This window comes from Somniosus microcephalus, chromosome 5 (assembly GCF_052327205.1).
Source record: "Somniosus microcephalus isolate GS21.2 chromosome 5, FLI_Smic_1.0, whole genome shotgun sequence".
Lineage (NCBI taxonomy): Eukaryota > Metazoa > Chordata > Chondrichthyes > Squaliformes > Somniosidae > Somniosus > Somniosus microcephalus.
The window spans coordinates 69,933,338-69,952,960 of NC_140991.1; the positions used below are offsets into that span (position 1 = coordinate 69,933,338).

At 42.4% G+C, this 19,623-nt stretch overlaps 1 protein-coding gene across 10 annotated transcripts in view; it reads right to left on the minus strand.

The window, feature by feature from the left end:
- The window catches only part of LOC147117099 (sickle tail protein-like), a 702,547-nt gene that overhangs the window by 98,061 nt on the left and 584,863 nt on the right, over nt 1-19,623 (minus strand). For all 10 annotated transcript variants that reach the window (XM_085987756.1, XM_085987757.1, XM_085987755.1 and 7 more), the window contains one exon: nt 8,605-9,416. In XM_085987756.1, the coding sequence (XP_085843882.1) occupies nt 8,605-9,416 (812 nt within the window). The remainder of the gene's footprint in view (nt 1-8,604; nt 9,417-19,623) is intronic.

The window sequence follows — 19,623 nt, forward strand, 5'->3', positions numbered from 1 at the left end:
GCTACCACCCCCAATCGCAATAAAATGTAACGGTTACCCAGTTAAAGAATCTGAGCCATCATGCGGGCGTGCAGACAAAGGAATTCCCATGTTTGTACCGTGGTCTGTGCTAAGTTACCTTATTTGGGCCATGGGAATGGTACTACCATTGGACTCAGTATCCCGGGACTGTTGAAGAAACAAAGGGAGGTGAGGTGGAGGGGAAATCAAATATAGTGTTTCTGCTCATTTGCTATCAATGACTCCTACTGGTAAGTGTGCATGTGTGGATAGGATACCACTCAGCTTTGGTGTCATCTACAGTCAAATGGCTCAGGCTCATATGTGGAATGGACCATTGGGCAAGATGCAAGTTATTGCTCTCTCAAGAGGCAAACAATGGGAAGCAAAATTTGGGAATAAAGAAATAATGGACATGACTGGAAGAGAACGCAATGGCACATTAATTTGTGGAGAAACAGAAAGAGGTTTTCACCACCAGATTTTCTCCCCCTCACCTCTCCTGAAGTGGAACCAGTGGATGTGGTATATTTGGATTTTCAGAAGGCATTCGATGAAGTGCCACACAAGAGGTTATTAAACAAAATTGGGCCCATGGGATTGAGGATTGGTTAACGGGCAGAAAAGAGAGAGTAGGAATAAACAGGTTATTTTTGGGTTGGCAGCCTGTAACTAGTGGGGTACCGCAAGGATCAGTACTTGGGCCTCAACTATTCACAATCTACATCAATGATTTGGATGAGGGGACCAAATGTAATATGTCCAAATTTGCTGATGATACAAAGCTGGGTGGGAATGTAAGTTGTGAGGAAGATGCAAGGAGGCTTCAAGGGATACAGACAGGCTAAGTGAGTGGGCAAGAACATGGCAAATGGAGTATAATGTGGAGAAATATGAAGTTATCCACTTTGGTAGGAAAAATAGAAAAGCAGAGTATTTTTTAAATGGAGAAAGATTGGGAAATGTTGGTGTTCAGAGGGACCTGGGTGTCCTTGTACAAGAATCACTGAAAGTTAACATGCAAGTACAGCAAGCAATTAGGAAAGCAAATGGTATGTTGGCCTTTATTACAAGAGGAATTGAGTATAAAAGTAAAGACGTCTTACTGCAATTATATAGGGCCCTGGTGAGACCGCACCTGGAGCATTGTGTACAGTTTTGGTCTCCTTACCTACGGAAGGATATACTTGCCATAGAGGGAGTGCAACGAAGGTTCACCAGACTGGTTCCTGGGATGGGGGGATTGTCCGATGAGGAGAGATTGAGTAGGGTTGCAAAGGGGTGGAAAGTTTCCGGTAAATTTCCGGAAATTTTCCACGGGAAGTTTAGCTTGGGAATTTTGCCCAAAAAAGCACATGCTAGCATAATATTGTTTTTTTTGTATTTCTTTTTTTTCCCTCACAGGTCCTCTCTTAAAATTACTAACAGAGATGGAATCTTAATTATTAAGGAATTTCTTAATCAATATATGTTTATCTTCTTACTTGGCTTGTTTTAATAATTACAAGTTTTGTGTGTGACTGTGAACAAATGTGTCCTGATTGGTTGGATGAGCAGTTAGCTCCCTCTATTTGTAATATTTGCATATCGAATTGTGATTGGCCTGAAGGCATCTGTAAGACTGCTATAGTTTTTTTTAAGATCCAGGTTAGGGGTCCTGAGGGAAGTCATTTTGTTTTCTGCTGATGTTGTGATGATGCAGTAAGTAAATCAGACTTTATACCAAATAAACCAGTTACTTGTTGAACTCTGTTGTCCTTCAATTTAAAATATACAAAATAATACACTATTGGTGATGTCGTGTCGTGTGTGTACAGGTCGTGCTTCCATCACATGGAGCATCAGCAAAAATGTACTCACCCTGTTGCAATCGTGCTGATCGACCGCAGTTCGACACAGAGGTGAATGCCCTTTATTTCTCTGCATAGAACAATGCCACGTTTACCGTCAGATGTGTGGAAGCATTTTACCCCAGGCATTAAAGATGGAAAGACTGTGTACATGTGCAAACACTGTAGAAAGCCATATGTAAAGAATGCCACAAAGATGCAGCAGCATTTATCCAAATGCAACAACTTCACTCAAAGCTCACAGCAGTCAGCCCAGAGTTCCTCTGCTTCCATTCAAGAAGATGATGGTTCTCATTCAGCATCAGGCTCCTCATCATCAGCAACTCCTGGCCCACTTGGAAGGTTCTTTGATACAATGAATAACCATAGCCAGAAGAATGCAGATGAGTGCCTTGCTCGAGCTGTATATGCAACAGGCTCACCCCTCATGCTCACAGCCAATGTGTACTGGAAGAGATTTTTCAATGTTATTCGCCCTGCATACTGTCCTCCCACCAGACATGCTTATTTGCTGGAGGCTGAGTATAACAGAGTCCAAGGAAAGCTCAAAGAAACGATAGCGATGGTAGACTGTGTTGCAGTTATCTCAGATGGGTGGTCAAATGTACGAGGGGAGGGCATCATAAACTACATCGTCTCCACTCCTCTCCCAGTGTTCAAGAGCACAGACACGAAGGACAACAGACACACAGGCACATACATTGCTGATGAGCTGAAAGCGGTCATCAACAATCTTGGATCACAAAAGGTCTTTGCAGTAGTTACTGACAATGCTGCGAATATATGAAGGCTGCTTGGGCTCAAGTGGAGGAGGCCTACCCTCATATTACGTCTATTGGGTGTGCAGCTCATGGGCTTAACCTGCTCAAGGACATCATGGGTTTGAGAACCATGGAAGCACTGTACAAGAGAACCAAGCAAGTTGTTAAGTATGTCAGGGGAAAACAGGTAGTTGCAGCAACCTACAACTCCAAGCAAATTACAAAGAACAAGAACACCACACTGAAGCTGCCCAACAACACTAGATGGGGTGGTGTTGTCATAATGTACAACAGCCTTCTGGAGGGTAAGGAGTCGCTGCAAGAAATGGCAATATCCCAGTCTGGGGATATGGAAACCACCATTGGCAATGTCCCAGTCTGGGGATATGGAAACCACCATCAAGAAAATACTGCTGGATGATGTGTTTTGGGAGAGAGAGTGGTTAGCAGCCTTAAACTACTCTCACCAGTAGCATCTGCAATTGCTCAGATTGAAGGAGATGACGCTGTCTTGTCAGATGTTCTCAGGCTTTTTACTGATTTAAAAGAACAAATCAGCATTGCCCTACCCACATCCCTGCTGCTCAAAGCAGAGGAGAAGGCAATTGTTCAATTCATACAGACGCGTCAAGAATTTTGTGTCAAGCCGATTCATGCTGCAGCATACATGCTGGACCCAAAGCATGTTGGGAGACCAATACTTTCTGGAGAACAGATCAACAGCGCTTACAGTGTGATTTCTACCCTCTCACACCATCTCAATCTGGATGTGGGCAAAGTTCTGGGAAGTCTGGCAAAGTTCTCTACCAAGCAAGGTCTTTGGAATGGGGATGGGATATGGGAATCATGCAAGCATATCAGTGCACATACCTGGTGGAAGGGACTTTGTGCATCTGAGGCCCTGTCACCTATTGCATCGGTGATACTCCAAATCCCACCTTCATCAGCGGCCTCTGAACGCAACTGGTCACTTTTTGGGAATACGCATACAAAGGTGCGCAACAGGCTGACTAAGAGAGTGGAGAAACTGGTGGCTATCCGGGCGAACCTACAACTTATTGAGCCAGATACAGAAGTGTCCACCACACAGCTAGACACTGACACAGAGGAGGAAATGGACACGTCAGAGCCAGAGTCAGAGAATCAGGAGGAGCAATGAGGAGAAGAAGACTCAGAAGACTCATGAGTAGAAGACTCAAAGGGACAAAATAAGGACAAATTACAGGCTAAATAAGCTGACGCTCTTTTTATTTTATTTTAGATGGGTCTTTTTTGTGGGGGTTCAATAAAGTTTATAACCTAAATAAAGTTTTGAAAGCCTGTTTTTATTTGTATGGAACAGTATGTCTATTTTGACGACAAAGATAATATAAGGGTCAGAGACAAAAACCATCAGTGTGCAAAAAAACTCAAAATTCCCATAAATTCCCTAAATTCCCGAAAATTCCCATGGAAAGTTTCCTCTTTTAAAAATTCCCAGAATTTTGCAACCCTAAGATTGAGTAGACTAGGCCTATATTCTCTGGAGTTTAGAAGAATGAGAGGTGATCTCATTGAAACATACAAAATTCTTACAGGACTTGACAGGGTAGATGCAGGGAGGATGTTCCCCCTGGCTGGGGAGTCCAGAACCAGGGGTCACAGTCTCAGAATAAGGGGTCGGCCATTTAGGACTGAGGTCAGGAGAAATGTCTTCACTCAGAGGGTGGTGAATCCTTGGAATTCTCTACCCCAGAGGGCAATGGAGGCTCAGTCGTTGAGTATATTCAAGACAGAGATCGATAGATTTTTGAATATTAAGGGAATCAAGGGATATGGGGATAGTGCAGGAAAGTGGAGGTGAGGCGGAAGATCAGCCATGATCTTATTGAATGGCGGGGCAGGCTCGAAGGGCCAAATGGCCCACTCCTGATCGTATTTCTTATGTTCATTCACCAGCACCAGGCATTCACTGGTACCTCGCCCAAGTGGTCATCATTTGTGTGTGAAACTTGCCAGTGAGGAGTCAACAGGCTATTTGAGTGCAGGGAGCATCACAACCGACCCTGATCATGTCCTCAGCTGACATCCACACTTACAGCAGGGTCACAGGATAGTTATCAGAAGCAGAAACCCTGGTTGACCTTTCACCCTCCCTAATCCAGAGGCCAATTGTACCAACCCGACCACTGTCCTAACTGAAACCAGCTAACTCGGCCAAGACCAGTGATCGGACCGATGTGGGACCTACTTGGTTTGGATAACTCAGCTATGCACAGGATAATTTCACTGATCCAGCCTTGGGAAAATCTATTGAGATCTGGTCCAGTAAAGCTAACAGTTCATCAAATCCAGTTACTGTATTGCTTAAACAATTTAACAATTGAATACTTGTTTGCAATGCTCTATCTGACCACCCAAGTCAAATTCAAGCATCTTCAAAAAAGAAAACTTGAAGCACTGCCAAAATGAAATTCTATTTAAACACCAGCTCATCATTTATATTGCTTTATATTTCATAACTCACTCACTTCTAAAGTATGCAACAGATTTCCCAGTATCTTTTCTTTTAAAGATGCAGTTATGGAATTTCATATGGAGATGTTTTAGCACAAAAATTACAATAAGTAGTTGAAATAACTTTGGTATAACAATTACACTGGCTAGACGGTCGTAGTTTTATGATTAATGGGCTATTAAATGGGCTTCTTTGGTGAACACTTATGAGAATAGTTATTAATCTCCAGAGGTATTTTTGTGCACACTTGAAACTTGCCATCATTATTATTTCTTTCAACAAACAGACTCTCGCAATAATGGAGAAGCAGAAATGTAGGCTTTTATGAACCTGTACATTGAGGTTTAAACACTCAAGCTACAGCCAGCTGTGACTTAGGTTTGTCCAGAGAGTTTAGTTCCTGGAGCCATTTGGAACAATACCAAGATACAGTTACAGAAAACAGTGAGGGAAAAAATCTGTAAATTTGATACATGGTCCTTCAGCCCTCCCTCTGCTGTAAGTACAAAGTTACTTCCTTCGGTGTTAACAAAAATGCTTTACTTACTGAATTTAGTGAGGACAAACTGATGTGTTTTTCTGCTATCAGAATTAAATAAAGATGTGCTGAATCTTGGATTGTTGTTATGACACTGGTGCACTGTACCCCAAAGCTACTATTTTAGGTATCTTATTCATTAGGTGCCCCACCTTTAACTAAATAAAATTGCTTCAGTCAAGCATTAATACAGCCTCCTCCCTTTCATTTGTGACTTAGTTTGGAGGAGGGTGGTGGCAGTCTGCTAGGGCGAGAGGAAAATAAATAGGAACAGAATGTGGATCTTTCTACATTACAGCAAAACAAACGAACATTGTGAACAGATACATGCCTATTGTGCTGGACTGAACATTTGAGGAAATTTTTTTTAAAATTTTAATCCACCCATAAGCACCCTTCTTCCATGAGCAAAGAGCAGGACACTCGGTGAAACAGATCTCTGTATGATCACTCCCAGTCGTACTCTAGCTGATCCAGAAGGGCTATGCTGGACAGGGCTGACTTTGCCTGCTAACTTAATCAATTGGGAAGTTTTAAATGGCACCTTGATAGCACATTGCATTGGTTCTCCAATGCATTGGAGCGGGGAGTATCAAGGTGCAGGTTTGCAGCTACAGTTCTCTACATGGTTATGGTGATGAACCTAGAGGGAGAGTAAACTATTAAAGAGTCCCCATGGTCTGTTTTTACACATGGTTCAAATGGTTGACAGGATCACTACTGGTAGAGGTCAGTGAGCAGATCGTTTTCCCTCCGCATACCATGATACACAGAGGCAAACAGAGCGAGGAAGACCTAAAATCAAATCAAATCAACTTTTATTGTCATTGTTAGTGCACAAGTGCAGTGCAACGAAATGTAGGCTTGCGACTCCCGAGAGTTTACATTTGGATTAAGACATTTAAACATTCAACATACATTTGGCTTGTAGTATATTAACATAACCATAATAAAGTGCATTGGCAGATGTGCAGGCTTTAGAGTTTATTTGTGGAGTTCAGTAGGATGACAGCCCTGGAAAGAAGCTGTTCCTAAATCTGGTCATACGGGTGCGAATGCATCTGTAGCGTCTCCCAGATGGCAGGAGGGCGAACAGACTGTGGCTGGGGTGGGTAGGGTCTTTGATGATGGACCGTGACCTCCGTAAACAGCGTTTCTGGTATATGTGCTCTATGGTCGGTAGCCGGGTGCCGGTAATGCGTTGGGCAGTTTTGACTACCCGCTGCAGGGCTTTCCGGTCATAGTAGCTACAGCTGCCATACCATACTGTGATACAGTTTGTCAGGATGCTCTCTATAGTGCAGCGGTAAAAGTTAGAGGGGATCAGGGGTGACAGGTTACATCCCTTCAGCCTCCTTAGGAAATATAGGCGCTGCTGGGCCTTCTTCACCAGAGAGGAGGTATTGAGGGACCAGGAGAGGTCTTCCGTGATGTGGACTCCGAGGAACTTAAAGCTGTCCACCCTTTCCACCACAGCCCCATTGATGTGGATGGGGGTGTGACTTCCGCCTTTGGACTTCCTGAAGTCCACAATGATTTCTTTGGTTTTCTTGATGTTAAGGGCCAGGTTGTTATCGGCGCACCACTTCACGAGTGGTAAAGTAAATGACATTTCATGAGGAAAAAAAACTAAAAATGTTTACTCAGCATTTTTGTCTGTTTAAAGTGGTTAAAGCAAATCGACAAACCAACCAACCGATCCACATCAACGTGAGAAGGATCTTGAGTTCTCGCTTTCAAAGTAATTATACACCTGAAAGAGCTTTGCTGCACATTGTATTCTTGGCACTGATTCACTTCTGATCTTGGAAATGAAGGTGGGGATCACAGAGATGGCACACAATGGAGAGCGGCGTTAGCCACATAAACCACAATTAAGGACTCCAAGTGTGGTCTAACCAAGGTTCTATACAACTTTAATATAACCTGCCTGCTTTACAATTCTATTTCTCTAGAAATGAACCCCAGTGCTTTGTTTTTATTTTATTTTTTTAAATGGCATAGTTAACCTGTGATGCTACTTTTAATGATTTGTGAATCTGTACCCCTAAATCCCTTTGCTCCTCTACCCCATTTGAATCTTATTTTCCAAGGAGTATGCAGCCTCCTTGTTCTTCCTACCAAAATACACTACCTCACACTTCTCTATACTGAAACCCATTTGCCATTTACACACCCATTCTGCAAATTTATTAATGTCTTCTTGTATTTTGTTACAGTCTGCCTCAGTATTGACTACACCCTCAATTTGATGTCGTCTACAAATTCTGAAATTGTACTTCTGATTCCCGAGTCCAAATGTAAATGGTGAACAACAGTGGTCCCACCACCGATCCTTGTGGAACACCACTTCCCACCTTCTGCCAGTCTGAGTAACTACCTTTGACCCGATTCTCTGTTTTCTGTTTTGTAGCCAGCTCGCTATCCTTTTTCCTTCATTCTGCTCCTTGCCCCGACTCCACAACCTCTAACTTTCGTCATGAGTCTACTGTGTGGTACCAAGTATATTACATCTACTTTTTCTGTTACTTCTAAATTCAATAAGGTTGGCCGAGCAGGACCTTCGCTTTTGAAATCTGTGCTGACTATTCTTTATTATATTTTCGATTTCTAGATGTTTTCTATTACGTCTTTGAATAAAGATTCCATTATCTTTCCTACCACTTCCATGACCTTTCTTAGCACATTCCATTATCTTTGCTCATGAAGAAAAATGAGCTGCTGTGGATTGTGGTATAAAGCTTGTCAAGATGGTTATTTTAAGTACAAAATTCTGACCCAGTGTAAATAGTTTAGCAAAGTATGAACAAATTTACCAGGACTTAGCTTCACTAAAGGGCAATGAACTGAACGGGTTTCTTCAATTCACTCTATTTGACAATTGAGCTAAAACTTATACAAAGCAGTTATCATCTTGAACTGTTCATCTCCATTTCCAATCACTTCAGTCCCCCTTACCTGGTTTCCGGGTCATTAGGTGTTCCAGGTGCGCCACTGTATCCAGACGTTTGCTTGTCAGCTGAAAACGGGACGACGTCAGAAATGGAAGGCGAGGAAGCAGCACTGCGTGACTTGATTACAGTGGTTTCCATAACCACAGGTGCCCCAGAATCCTTCCTGTTACGTACAGAAGAGGATCTGTCAAGTTGAGCGGGATGACCCAGGTGAGTACTCTGTCCATGAATATCTATTATGCGCATATCACTTATCTTCTGAGGAGAAGGTGGCGGTGTTTTGGAGCCAATAGCTTGTATATAACCATCAGAATATTTTCTGGGCTTTATTCTGTATAGCGACTGCTCCATCATGTCAGTCTGCACACTGGTGTTTGGGTATGCATTGCCAGACCTCAATGAAGGACGGTGGTACAGGATATGGTCTGGTACATCTCCAGGAATTCCAGTGCTGGATGAAGCAACACTCATTCGTCCATCATGATACATGTAAGGATCAGCGTACAGACCTTCATTTCTGAAGAGGGCAATATTTTTACTGCTCAAGTCCTCGTCCGGCTTCACATCTCTTCTCTCCAAGATGGCACTCGGGCTGGGGGATATGGACCTTGATGGTGGCACACTGGACAGTCTGTCCCTAGGGACGGTGGCACTGCCTGGCATAGGTATGGTTCTCCCTCCATTATACGGGATTCTGGATGGAGAAGGTGGCATTGATTGAGTTATTGGTGGTGAACTTGGTGGTCCGTGGGGAAGAGGACCATGGTGGCGAAAGGAAGGAGGGGCTTCTTTTGTGTAAACCATCTCCCTCTGCATCTGAAAAAGAAAATATTACTTTAAAAACATGGTTTTGCTTGAAGTATTAAGGCCTTTTCCATAACATGGGTGAAAACGTGTATTCAAATAAATAAAGTGTGATCATGGGCTGCATGGCACAAAGCTACTCGTGCCATACACCAAGAATGGATGCCGGCTCCAATCCTGCTCATGTCCCAATCAGAGCTGCGCTAAGTGGGGAAGCGCTGTGCACACCCAGAAACCCTCCACCCCCCAGACTCTGGTGCCTACTACAATGTTCCACCCCCCACCTGGGCTATCATTCACCCAGGATCCTCCCCACTACAGCTGGACCCAGGCTCCCCTCCACAGTGCTGCTGAACGCCAACACCTTTCCTAATACTGACACAACTCAGGACTTATGTTGCCCAACCTCCCGTACCCACTCCTCCCAATTTCTTGAGAATTGGCCTCACCACCCAATGCTGCCAAACCTTAGGATTTCCCTCCAAAAAACTGCCCAAAAAACATCGGAGATCCTCCAGTAAACCAAACCTCGGATCCCATCCCAGTGCTCCCAAACTCTCCCTCTGAAGCACTACCACACCCAGACACTCGCTCCCCAATGTCCAGCATTCTCCACACAACTGCTACCAAAGCCCAGATATCTAACTGTAATTTGCTCATTAATACCTGCAGATTTCCTGTGTATTGCAACTTGTGAAAAACAGAGATGAAAAGTAAATACTTAGGTGGAAGAAAATATGGGCTACATTTCTGCCCATTTATAGTCAATGGGTAGGAAACCTAGCCCATAATAATCAAGGGCGCATTTATAATTTTCACAGAAAAATTCAGAATTGCACAACTGGATCCCAGAATCCCAAGTCATTAAAATTGAATTTAACTTATTTAGTTACAGTGCATCACTGACCCTGATGATGCAGTCTGTGACATAACAGCTTAATTGTTATTAACTAGCATATTCTCTGATTCTCTGTGAGCAACACCATAGGAAGTTCACTAATAATACATTAAAAAGTATTTAACACACACTACACAATCACCACACTCTGGTATCACAACTGTATTATGTAAATTTGTATGCACACTTAAAGCTATTGATTCATTAGCATTTATCCCACCTCAACTCAAATGTCTTTCATGGCTAATAGACAGGAACATTTAATGATGATTCATTCAAATACAAATATCTTAGCAAAAGGAAGGTGAACCAGCAAGATGTACCAATCAAATCAAAATACTTTTTCAAATTTTCTTCACCCACCTTTTCTCAAGCAAGTTTGTCAAATACAGGCTCAAATTACATTTTCTAACATAATAGCAGTAATACAAATTACATACTTCAAAGTAACCCTATTAAATCTCTCCATTGCCTCGCCCCTCCGTATCTCTGTAACCTCCTTCAGCCCCACAAACACCCCCCCCCCCCCACCCCCCCGACCCAAGATATCTGCGCTCCGCCAATTCTGGCCTCGGGCATTCCTGATTTTAAATCGTTCCACCATTGGTGGCCATACTTTCAGCTGCCAAGGCCCTAAGCTCTGGAATTCCATCCCTAAAACTCGCCGCCTCTCTATCTCCCTTTCCTTCTTTAAGACGCGCCTTAAAACCTACCTCTTTGACCAAGCTTTTGGTCACCTGCCCTAATTTCTCCTTAGGTGGCTCGGTGTCAAATTTAGTTTGATAACGCTTCTATGAAGCGCCTTGGGACGTTTTACTATGTTAAAGACGCTATATAAATACAAGTTGTTTTTGTTATACAATTGCCATTTGTCAGAATACCTTCATTCATGTTTTTACTTGGGTGGGTCTCAGCATCTCTGAAACATCTTTGCTTGCAAATAATATGATTAAGAATTATCAATTTTTTTTAAAGTATACTAATTCCCAGGCTGGGTGCGTCTGGGACTAGGCTTCATTTATTGGCAATCCCGAGTTGCCCTATGATGGTGGTGATGGGCATTCTCCTTAAACCACTGCTCCCACAATTACATTAGACAGGGAATTGTGAATAGGGAGGGGGAATTACACCAAACAGGCTTTTTAAGTTTATACATTCAAATTATAATAATTACTACCTACAGAAAATCTCTTTTTCCCAGTATAGATGTTGAATTGTGTTTTCAATTAAGCTTTGGCAGTATTTGCATTTGTTTTAACAAATGATTTCAAACAAGCCAGAGCAGCTTTTTTGAGCAGAATTTTCATACTAAAGCTATTGCTGGCTTTAAAAAAAAATATTGAGAGTTTAGCGCAGAGACACAAAAGCAAATGATTAAAGCATCTGTGTTTCCGTTTATATTTAGAATTTCAAAACAGTGATTTACATAAAGGATTAATTATGCAGCTGCACAATTTCACTGCATCAAACCTCAACATCTTCAAAGAACAGAAGGCAGAATAAAAACATACAATTATATAAATGCCTTTAAATATAGAAAAGGATTTTAGGACATCTTGGATTTTCAATACCTGACCTCTCAAGTTCAAAAGGGAATGCTCAAATACAAATTGAACCAATCATAACATTTGTATACATCTGAAAACTGTGTTAGGTCCCCTCTCAAGCCTACTGCCAGGGAGGCAACAATAAGAAATCTTATAACACTGCACCAGTATGGTATTAACTGACCTCCTTTGCACATAGATTGAATTTTTAGTGAGCAAAAATGCAAGAGACAAAAAAGGGATATTATCACAACTGCCCATTGTTAATAACATTAGTATTTTATCCAACATAATTAAATAAAATAGAAAACCTTGTGGGGTCTAGGCAACTGTTACATTTTGTGGGCACAGTTTATTTATCCTTAACAAGTTCACAACATGGACTTGTAAACATGTTTAATTGACAATTGAACTTGATGAAACTTACTGTTTTCATGATCACCATAATTGGTAATAACAGTCTAGGAAACTTCTTTAGCTGGCCCATTAATCTGTCTCTATAAATGTCAAGATTCATTCGCGCAGAAGAAAAGACACCAAGGAAAGGCAACCCAAAGGCATGGGCAGTCTGATGCACCAGCACCTGCCACCATGTTGGTACTTGCTTTATAGGGAGTTCCTAATGGCTGCCAGTGAGTTGGTGGGTGGGCCGGGCAGCAAGTTAAAGTAAAGAACCTCCCACAAAGAGTTTGAGTAAATCAGTGGGTCAAAGTTGCTCTCTACCAGTCTGTCATGCCTTTCAGTGGGTGATTACAGAGTCACATTGGTAGAAGCTCGGGGGTAACACAACTTTGAGTCAGAGCTGGGCAAAATAAATTCTCTCTACAATAGTTGGCAGATTGCCACAATTGCTGTGTAGTGCAAAGTATGCATGTCCATTAGAATGGGCACAGACAACTTCCCAAAGTCAAGCTTTGGACACATGACATCATCTGTGAAGTTAAAGACAGTGTCTATCACCACATGAGTTCATCAATTTTCACCAAACAGTTTGACTCTGCAGTAAGCCTCATCTTGCGACCATGCACCTCGCTGCGCCCTGGTGTGTAGAATTAAATTATTTCTTTTGCAGTACACTCATTCCTGAGGAATAAAGGCTTGACCAATTTTACACCCAGATGAGCTAACCAGATTACTGTAATCAACAGTTGAGTAGAATTTCATGCCAGCGTCCTACTCTCAGTGGGAGAAAATAAACCTATGTAACAGTTTTATAGACTGAACACAACCACCTGTAAAACTGTGTGAGGAGAGCATTCGGTTTAGAATCATAGAAGAGAATCATAGAAATTTACAGCACAGGAGGTTATTCAGCATACCCCTTTAATGCAATCACACCTTTCCTGTAATGTGGTGACCAGAAATGTACGCAGTACTCTAGCTGTGGCCTAACCAGTGTTTTGTACAGTTCAAGCATAACCTCTCTGCTCTTATATTCTATGCCTCGGCTAATAAAGGAAAGTATCCCATATGCCTTCTTAACCACCTTATCTACCTGTCCTGCTACCTTCAGGGATCTGTGGACAGGCACTCCAAGGGCCCTCTGTTCCTTTACACTTCACAGTATCCTACCATTTATTGTGTATTCCCTTGCCTTGTAAGCCCTCCCCAAATGCATTACCTCACACTTCTCTGGATTGGATTCCATTTGCTACTTTTCTGCCCAGCTGACCAGTCCGTTGATATCTTCCTGCAGTCTACAGCTTTCTTCCTCACTACCACACAATCATTTTTGTAGCATCTGCAAACTTCTTAATCATGCCCCTTACATTGAAGTCTAAATCATTGATATATACCACAAAAAGTTCTGGATTGCTCTTACATAGAAAGAAAGAAAGAAAGAAAGACTTGCATTTATTCAGCGCCTTTCACGACCTCAGAACGTCCCAAAGCACTTTACAGCCAATGAAGTACTTTTGAAGTGTACTCCAACAATGTAGGAAACGTGGTACCAATTTGCACACAGCAAGCTCCCTCAAACAGCAATGAGATTATGACCAGATTTTTTTTTTTTTAGTAATATTGACAAGAAGGATAAATACTGGCCAGGACACCAGGGATAACTCTCCAGCTCTTCTTCAAAATAGTGCCATGGGTTCTTTTACAACCACCTGAGAGAGTAGACGGGGCCTCGGTTTAACGTCACATCCAAAAGATAGCACCTCCGACAGTGCAGCACTAGAGTGTCAGCCTAGATTTTTGTGGTCAAGTCTCTGGTGTGGAACGTGAACCCACAACCTTCTGACTGAGAGGCTACCCACTGATCCACAGCTGACACTTAAAGAATCAGCACAATTGGCCAAATAGCCTCCCTCCAAGTTGTAAATTTCAGCACGAGAGGACGGCAACTCCTGATATCTGCTAAGCAACTGCTTTACACCCAACAGAAGTTAAAATTGAAGCATTAGGCTTGCACAAATATCCACATCTTCCAATAAATCAAGTGTAGCTTAACCTGTTGATATATCATGCACGGCATCTATATATACTCTCATTTTGCAATTGCAATGCTACCAGAAAGTTGTGTACCATTACTGCTGTGTTTGATCACTTGGCTTTGGCCTCTTGCTCACAGTATAACAATATATTACAAAGTACATTATGTGCCCTCAAATTGCAGGAGTGTAAATTTCAGAGTGCGCAATACAAAATGTTCACAAAAAAATCTGAGGCACAGCAAATATTCCAGCTGAAAATTAAGACTTCCATTTGTAAGCAGCTTGAGGCAATCTGGGTGCTGTAACAATGTGCATAACGTTTTAAGATGAGTCACAATGAGAACGTTTCAAAAAAATCATAAAAAGGAATTGAGTTTCACAATTAATAGTTCCTTATTTATTCCTCATCAATCTAAACTACGAACTCAAAGGAAAGAGCTGCTTGCTATACAAGTTTCTAATTATCGCAATGGATAGGCTCCAATTCTGAAATACAGATGTTGACAAATGTCATCAATTTATTTTTCAGGTCGCTTGTCCTGTGCATCATGTACATAGAAACATAGAAGATAGGAGCAGGAGTAGGCCATTCGGCCCTTCGAGCCTGCTCCGCCATTCAACGAGATCATGGCTGATCATCCAAACCCTAGCACCCGGTCCCTACACCGACAGCCATCCCACCCAAGCCCTATCCCCGTAACCCCACGTATTTAATCCCCCCTAACACTAAGGGTCAATTTTTATCATGGCCAATCAACCTAACCCGCACATCTTTGGACTGTGGGAGGAAACCGGAGCAAACCCACGCAAACACGGGGAGAATGTGCAAACTCCACACAGACAGTCACCCGAGGCCGGATTTGAACCCGGGTCCCTGGCGCTGTGAGGCAACAGTGCTAACCACTATGCCACCGTACTGCCCGTACCATCTATGACAGACAGTAGTTTTGCCTTGTGAGCAGCAGAGCCCAAGGTGTCTAACCAGATTTTCTGATCTGAGGTTGCAGTCAAGAGAAATTATCAGGATGGGTGGAAGAGACATCTAAAGGAAGATTGCGAAGCGATACAAGGAAATTGGTGCAGACATTTTCCTCCCCCAGGCCATTTGTGTGGACTGAGAATATCCTTGATGGGCCAAGTGCTTGATAAGCGGGTGTGTATTGAGCCTTTGATATCAGTGCCTTCTGGGGGGAAAGAGAGGGGTAAAAAGTACAGACCTGCACTTAGCTGTTTTTCTTCCATCTGCCCTGTCCAACCCCACTCCCCACCGAGACTCCAGCTCTGGCCAGAAGGCAGGCCATAGTGCTACTGGGGTGTCGATTGGGAGAAGCTGGAGGAAAATGAGGTGGGAGGCCAGGAATCATAGAATCATTGAAAGTGGCCATTCAGCCCATCGTGTCTGTGCCGACCGAAAAAAAGCTATCCAGCCTAATCCCACTTTCCAGCTCTTGGTCCGTAGCCCTGTATGTTACGGCACTTCAAGTACTTTTTAAAGGTGATGAGGGTTTCTGCATCTACCACTCTTTCAGGCAGTGAGTTCCAGACCCCCACCACCCTCTGGGTGAAAAAAATTCCCCTCAACTCTCCACTAATCTTTCTACCAATTACTTTAAATCTATGCCCCTTGGTTATTGACCTCACTACTAATGGAAATAGGTCCTTCCTAGCCACTCTACCTAGGCCCCTCATAATTTTATACACCTCAATTAAATCTCCCCTCAGCCTCCTCAGTTTCAAAGAAAAGAACCCCAGCCTATCCAATCTATCCTCATAGCTAAAATTCCCCAGTCTGGGCAACATCCTCGTAAATCTCCTCTGTATCCTCTCCAGTGCAATCACATCGTTCCTGTAATGTGGAACAGCCCCTCCCACCACATTAATACAGCTATGCTGGGATTGTGCCCACTAAAAGGTGTAGGCCCAGTTATGTATCCTGGGGAAGCCCCAGAAAACCTTGGTGGGATGTAAAGGGGGTGAAGGCTTGGTGTCACGAATCTCTGTTTCTTTTGCCTTTGCCCTGTAGCTGAGAAATGCTGATTCCCAAGGCACAGGGCAGAGAAAAACCTACCCCCTAAACTACATGCATCATTTTTTCTCTCTGATCTGGGAATGCTTAATGTGGATGTTGGGAACGAATCACATTTTCTACTCCTTGCCACCACCCCTCACTACGCACACACAGGTCCATGCTTGATGAGTTGAAAGGTTAGACTAAACATTAAAACCATGAACATAACAAGTACAGGAGAAATTTCAAAGAGAAACACAGCAGAAAATACAAGTTCTTTTAAAGAGTGGAGATTAAAAGATTTCCTTTCTTCAAATTATTATGTGCGCACTCCACTAAAGGGAGCAGAGTAACAGTGCACCTTTCAAAATGAGCAGGTGATCCTGTATTTATAGTTGTTTTATAAAAAGGTGAAAAAAGCAGTTGAAGATTTTCTTGGCATCATTCCAAACTTTTCATCCAGCTCAACTTGATCGCTCGAGATTCTGATGCTTACAACGCACCAGTTCACTTAACACATTACAGAAGACCCATTATGTTAGAAGATACAGCTGTCACTGAAAATAACTGATTTAGTGAGATATTACAATACTAGTGTCGATCTGCGCACCTGGAAATTTATACTCTCATTTATATGTTAATGTACAGCTCTGAAAGGGCTTGAAACCCAACTTGCCCAGTTAGTGTTTTTATTTTAAAAATTACCTGTATTTTATTTTGCATGAGCTGAACAATGACTATAGATTCATGGCTGGATCTGCGCAGCAGCTTGCAAGTCGCAACACTAAATAGCAATGGGTTTTACCTATTTCTCTGTTTTTATGATCTGTACATATGCTTCTATTGTATCAACTTTTGATAGGGTGATTTTGTTAAATTTAAACTTGGAATTGTGTTCCAGTTGACAGTTTGTTCCAATTAAATAGGTCAGGGGTCACAAATTTAAGTTGTATAAGGCCAGATCTAGGTTAGACGTCATGAGGTGGTTCTTTGCCCAGAAAATAGTAGACCTCTGGAACAGGCTGCCATTTCGTGCGATGGCTGCTGATTCACTGAATTCCTTCATGCGAGAACTGGATCTGTTTCAGGCTGGGGTGGAAATCACCTCTTACAGAAGAGTACAGGAACCCCGCCCCAACCGCGGTTTCGCCATATGCGGATTTCAAGTACACACAGTTTCCTCTCTGCGACAACTTTTGCCAACCGCGGCAGTGAATTTTGTGTATACGCGGTTTTAAATTTAGGATGAAGGTAAATAACATGATTTTATTGCTTTTATATTCTTTTTTATTGCGTTATTTGAACATTTATACTGTATTTGCCAACCGCGGTTTTACTAACCACGGGGGTTTTCTGGGACGTATCCCCCGCAGTTGGGGAGAGATTACTGTACTGCAGGGAATTCAGGGCCAAAGTGGGTTGGAGAGGAATTTCCCAGATTCTTTTCCCCCAAATTGGCCTGGGATTTTTTAAAATCTGTTTTTCTGCTGCTCCCAGGAGATCACATGGCTTCGGGTGGGGTGGAGTGTATATGTTGTGATGCACAAGGTATCATAATTGTGTGGGACAGGCTCGATTGACCACAGGATCTTTACCTGTCCGGCATTGTTTGTATGTTCTTTAAAATTACCAGTCAGATTTTATTAAGCCCTCACTGAGGCAATAAACCGTAAATATGCTTTCATCAGTAATGCTCCAATAAAATAGCACGCAAGAGTCAACTTACTACAGGAAAATTACAAAATGTCTGTCCCTACTTTTTAAACTGTTAAGTTTTCAATTTAGAACCTGGATTTTCTGATCAGGTGTTGAAGTAACTTTTACAAATGGAAGATAAAATGCTAGTTAGTGAGTGTTAATCAGATAAGAGGCGTGATATTTTAGCAGTAGCTAATCTGACAGAACAAGTCATTGTAACAGGACAATAAGCAATGCTTGGTCCTAGTAGTGACTTCTAATTTAGTTTAGGTCCAGCTACCATACTATCATGGCTGCAGTAGTCATAGTTCTCATCAGCTAGAAAGACAAGGGCAGCAGGCGCATGGGAACACCACCACCTCCAAGTTCCCCTCCAAGTCACACACCATCCTGACTTAGAAGTATATCGCCGATCCTTCATCGTCGCTGGGTCAAAATCCTGGAACTCCCTCCCTAACAGCACTGTGGGAGTACCTTCACCACATGGACTGCAGCGGTTCAAGAAGGCGGCTCACCACCACCACCTTCTCAAGGGCAATTAGGGATGGGCAATAAATGCTGGCCTTGCCAGCGACGCCCACATCCCATAAACAAACAAAAAGAGATTGAAGGAAAATAGGCAATATCAATAGCGCTGTAATTCAAGAAACGTTGAGAGGGTTGCTCAGAAACCCAATAATGGAGATATTGAGATTAACACTCAAATTCGTGTGCATCCCCGATTATGGTTCCAAAACAAAAGGAAATACAAGACCCTATATTGGTCACATGTAGTCTCTCTCTCTCCCCCAGTCACATTGGTCACATGGGTTCCTCACCAATTAGGAGTGAGCAAAAGAAGAAACTTGTATTTACATAGTGCATTTCACATCTCCAGGACATACCAAAGAACTTACCAACCAATTTGCTGTATAAGAAGGGAAGACAGGCAGAAGGTTTTCATTCAAAGACTATTCAGCTAGAAATAAGTTAACAGGAAAAGTCATTGAGGCAGACAGTATAACAGAGACAGGTGGTGTTTATATGGTGAGTAGGTTGAATTAATCAAAAATAGGCCCATTGAACCAAATGGCCTTTTCCTTTCCAGAAGTATTCTTGTGTCCATTCCCAAGAATAGAAACCTTATTTTTGTTGTTCAATTTAGATGCAGACAGTTTCAAACAACATTGTGAAAACACTAATTACAATTATCTGGGACTGATTTGCAGACATGCCTTTTCGTGCGACAAAAGCAACATCAATCTTTCAAAGTTTCACAGAAATAAAGTAACGTTTTAAGGTCTGTTGAAGGGTATTGGTAAAACTAACCAAGGGGCTGTAATAAGCTGGGCTAAAACTCACTCTCCAATTGTTTCTAACAAAGCCAAGTGACAATTCAGGCTGTGTCAGTTAAGAGGGTTGGAAAGGACTTCGAACAAGCTCTGGAATCCAATCCTATCCAGACCAATATTAGGGAGCTCCAGTTTCCTGGGATGGGCCTCTTGTTAGAAGCACTTAAAAAAAAAAAACTAGCTTACATCAATTAATTCTGAAGGAGAAACCTTTATGGGCATATAAATAATTAAGCCACATTTCTGCAGTGAAGTCTTGCCATCTTCTTCTTAGGCAGTCCCTCGGGAACCGAGGATGA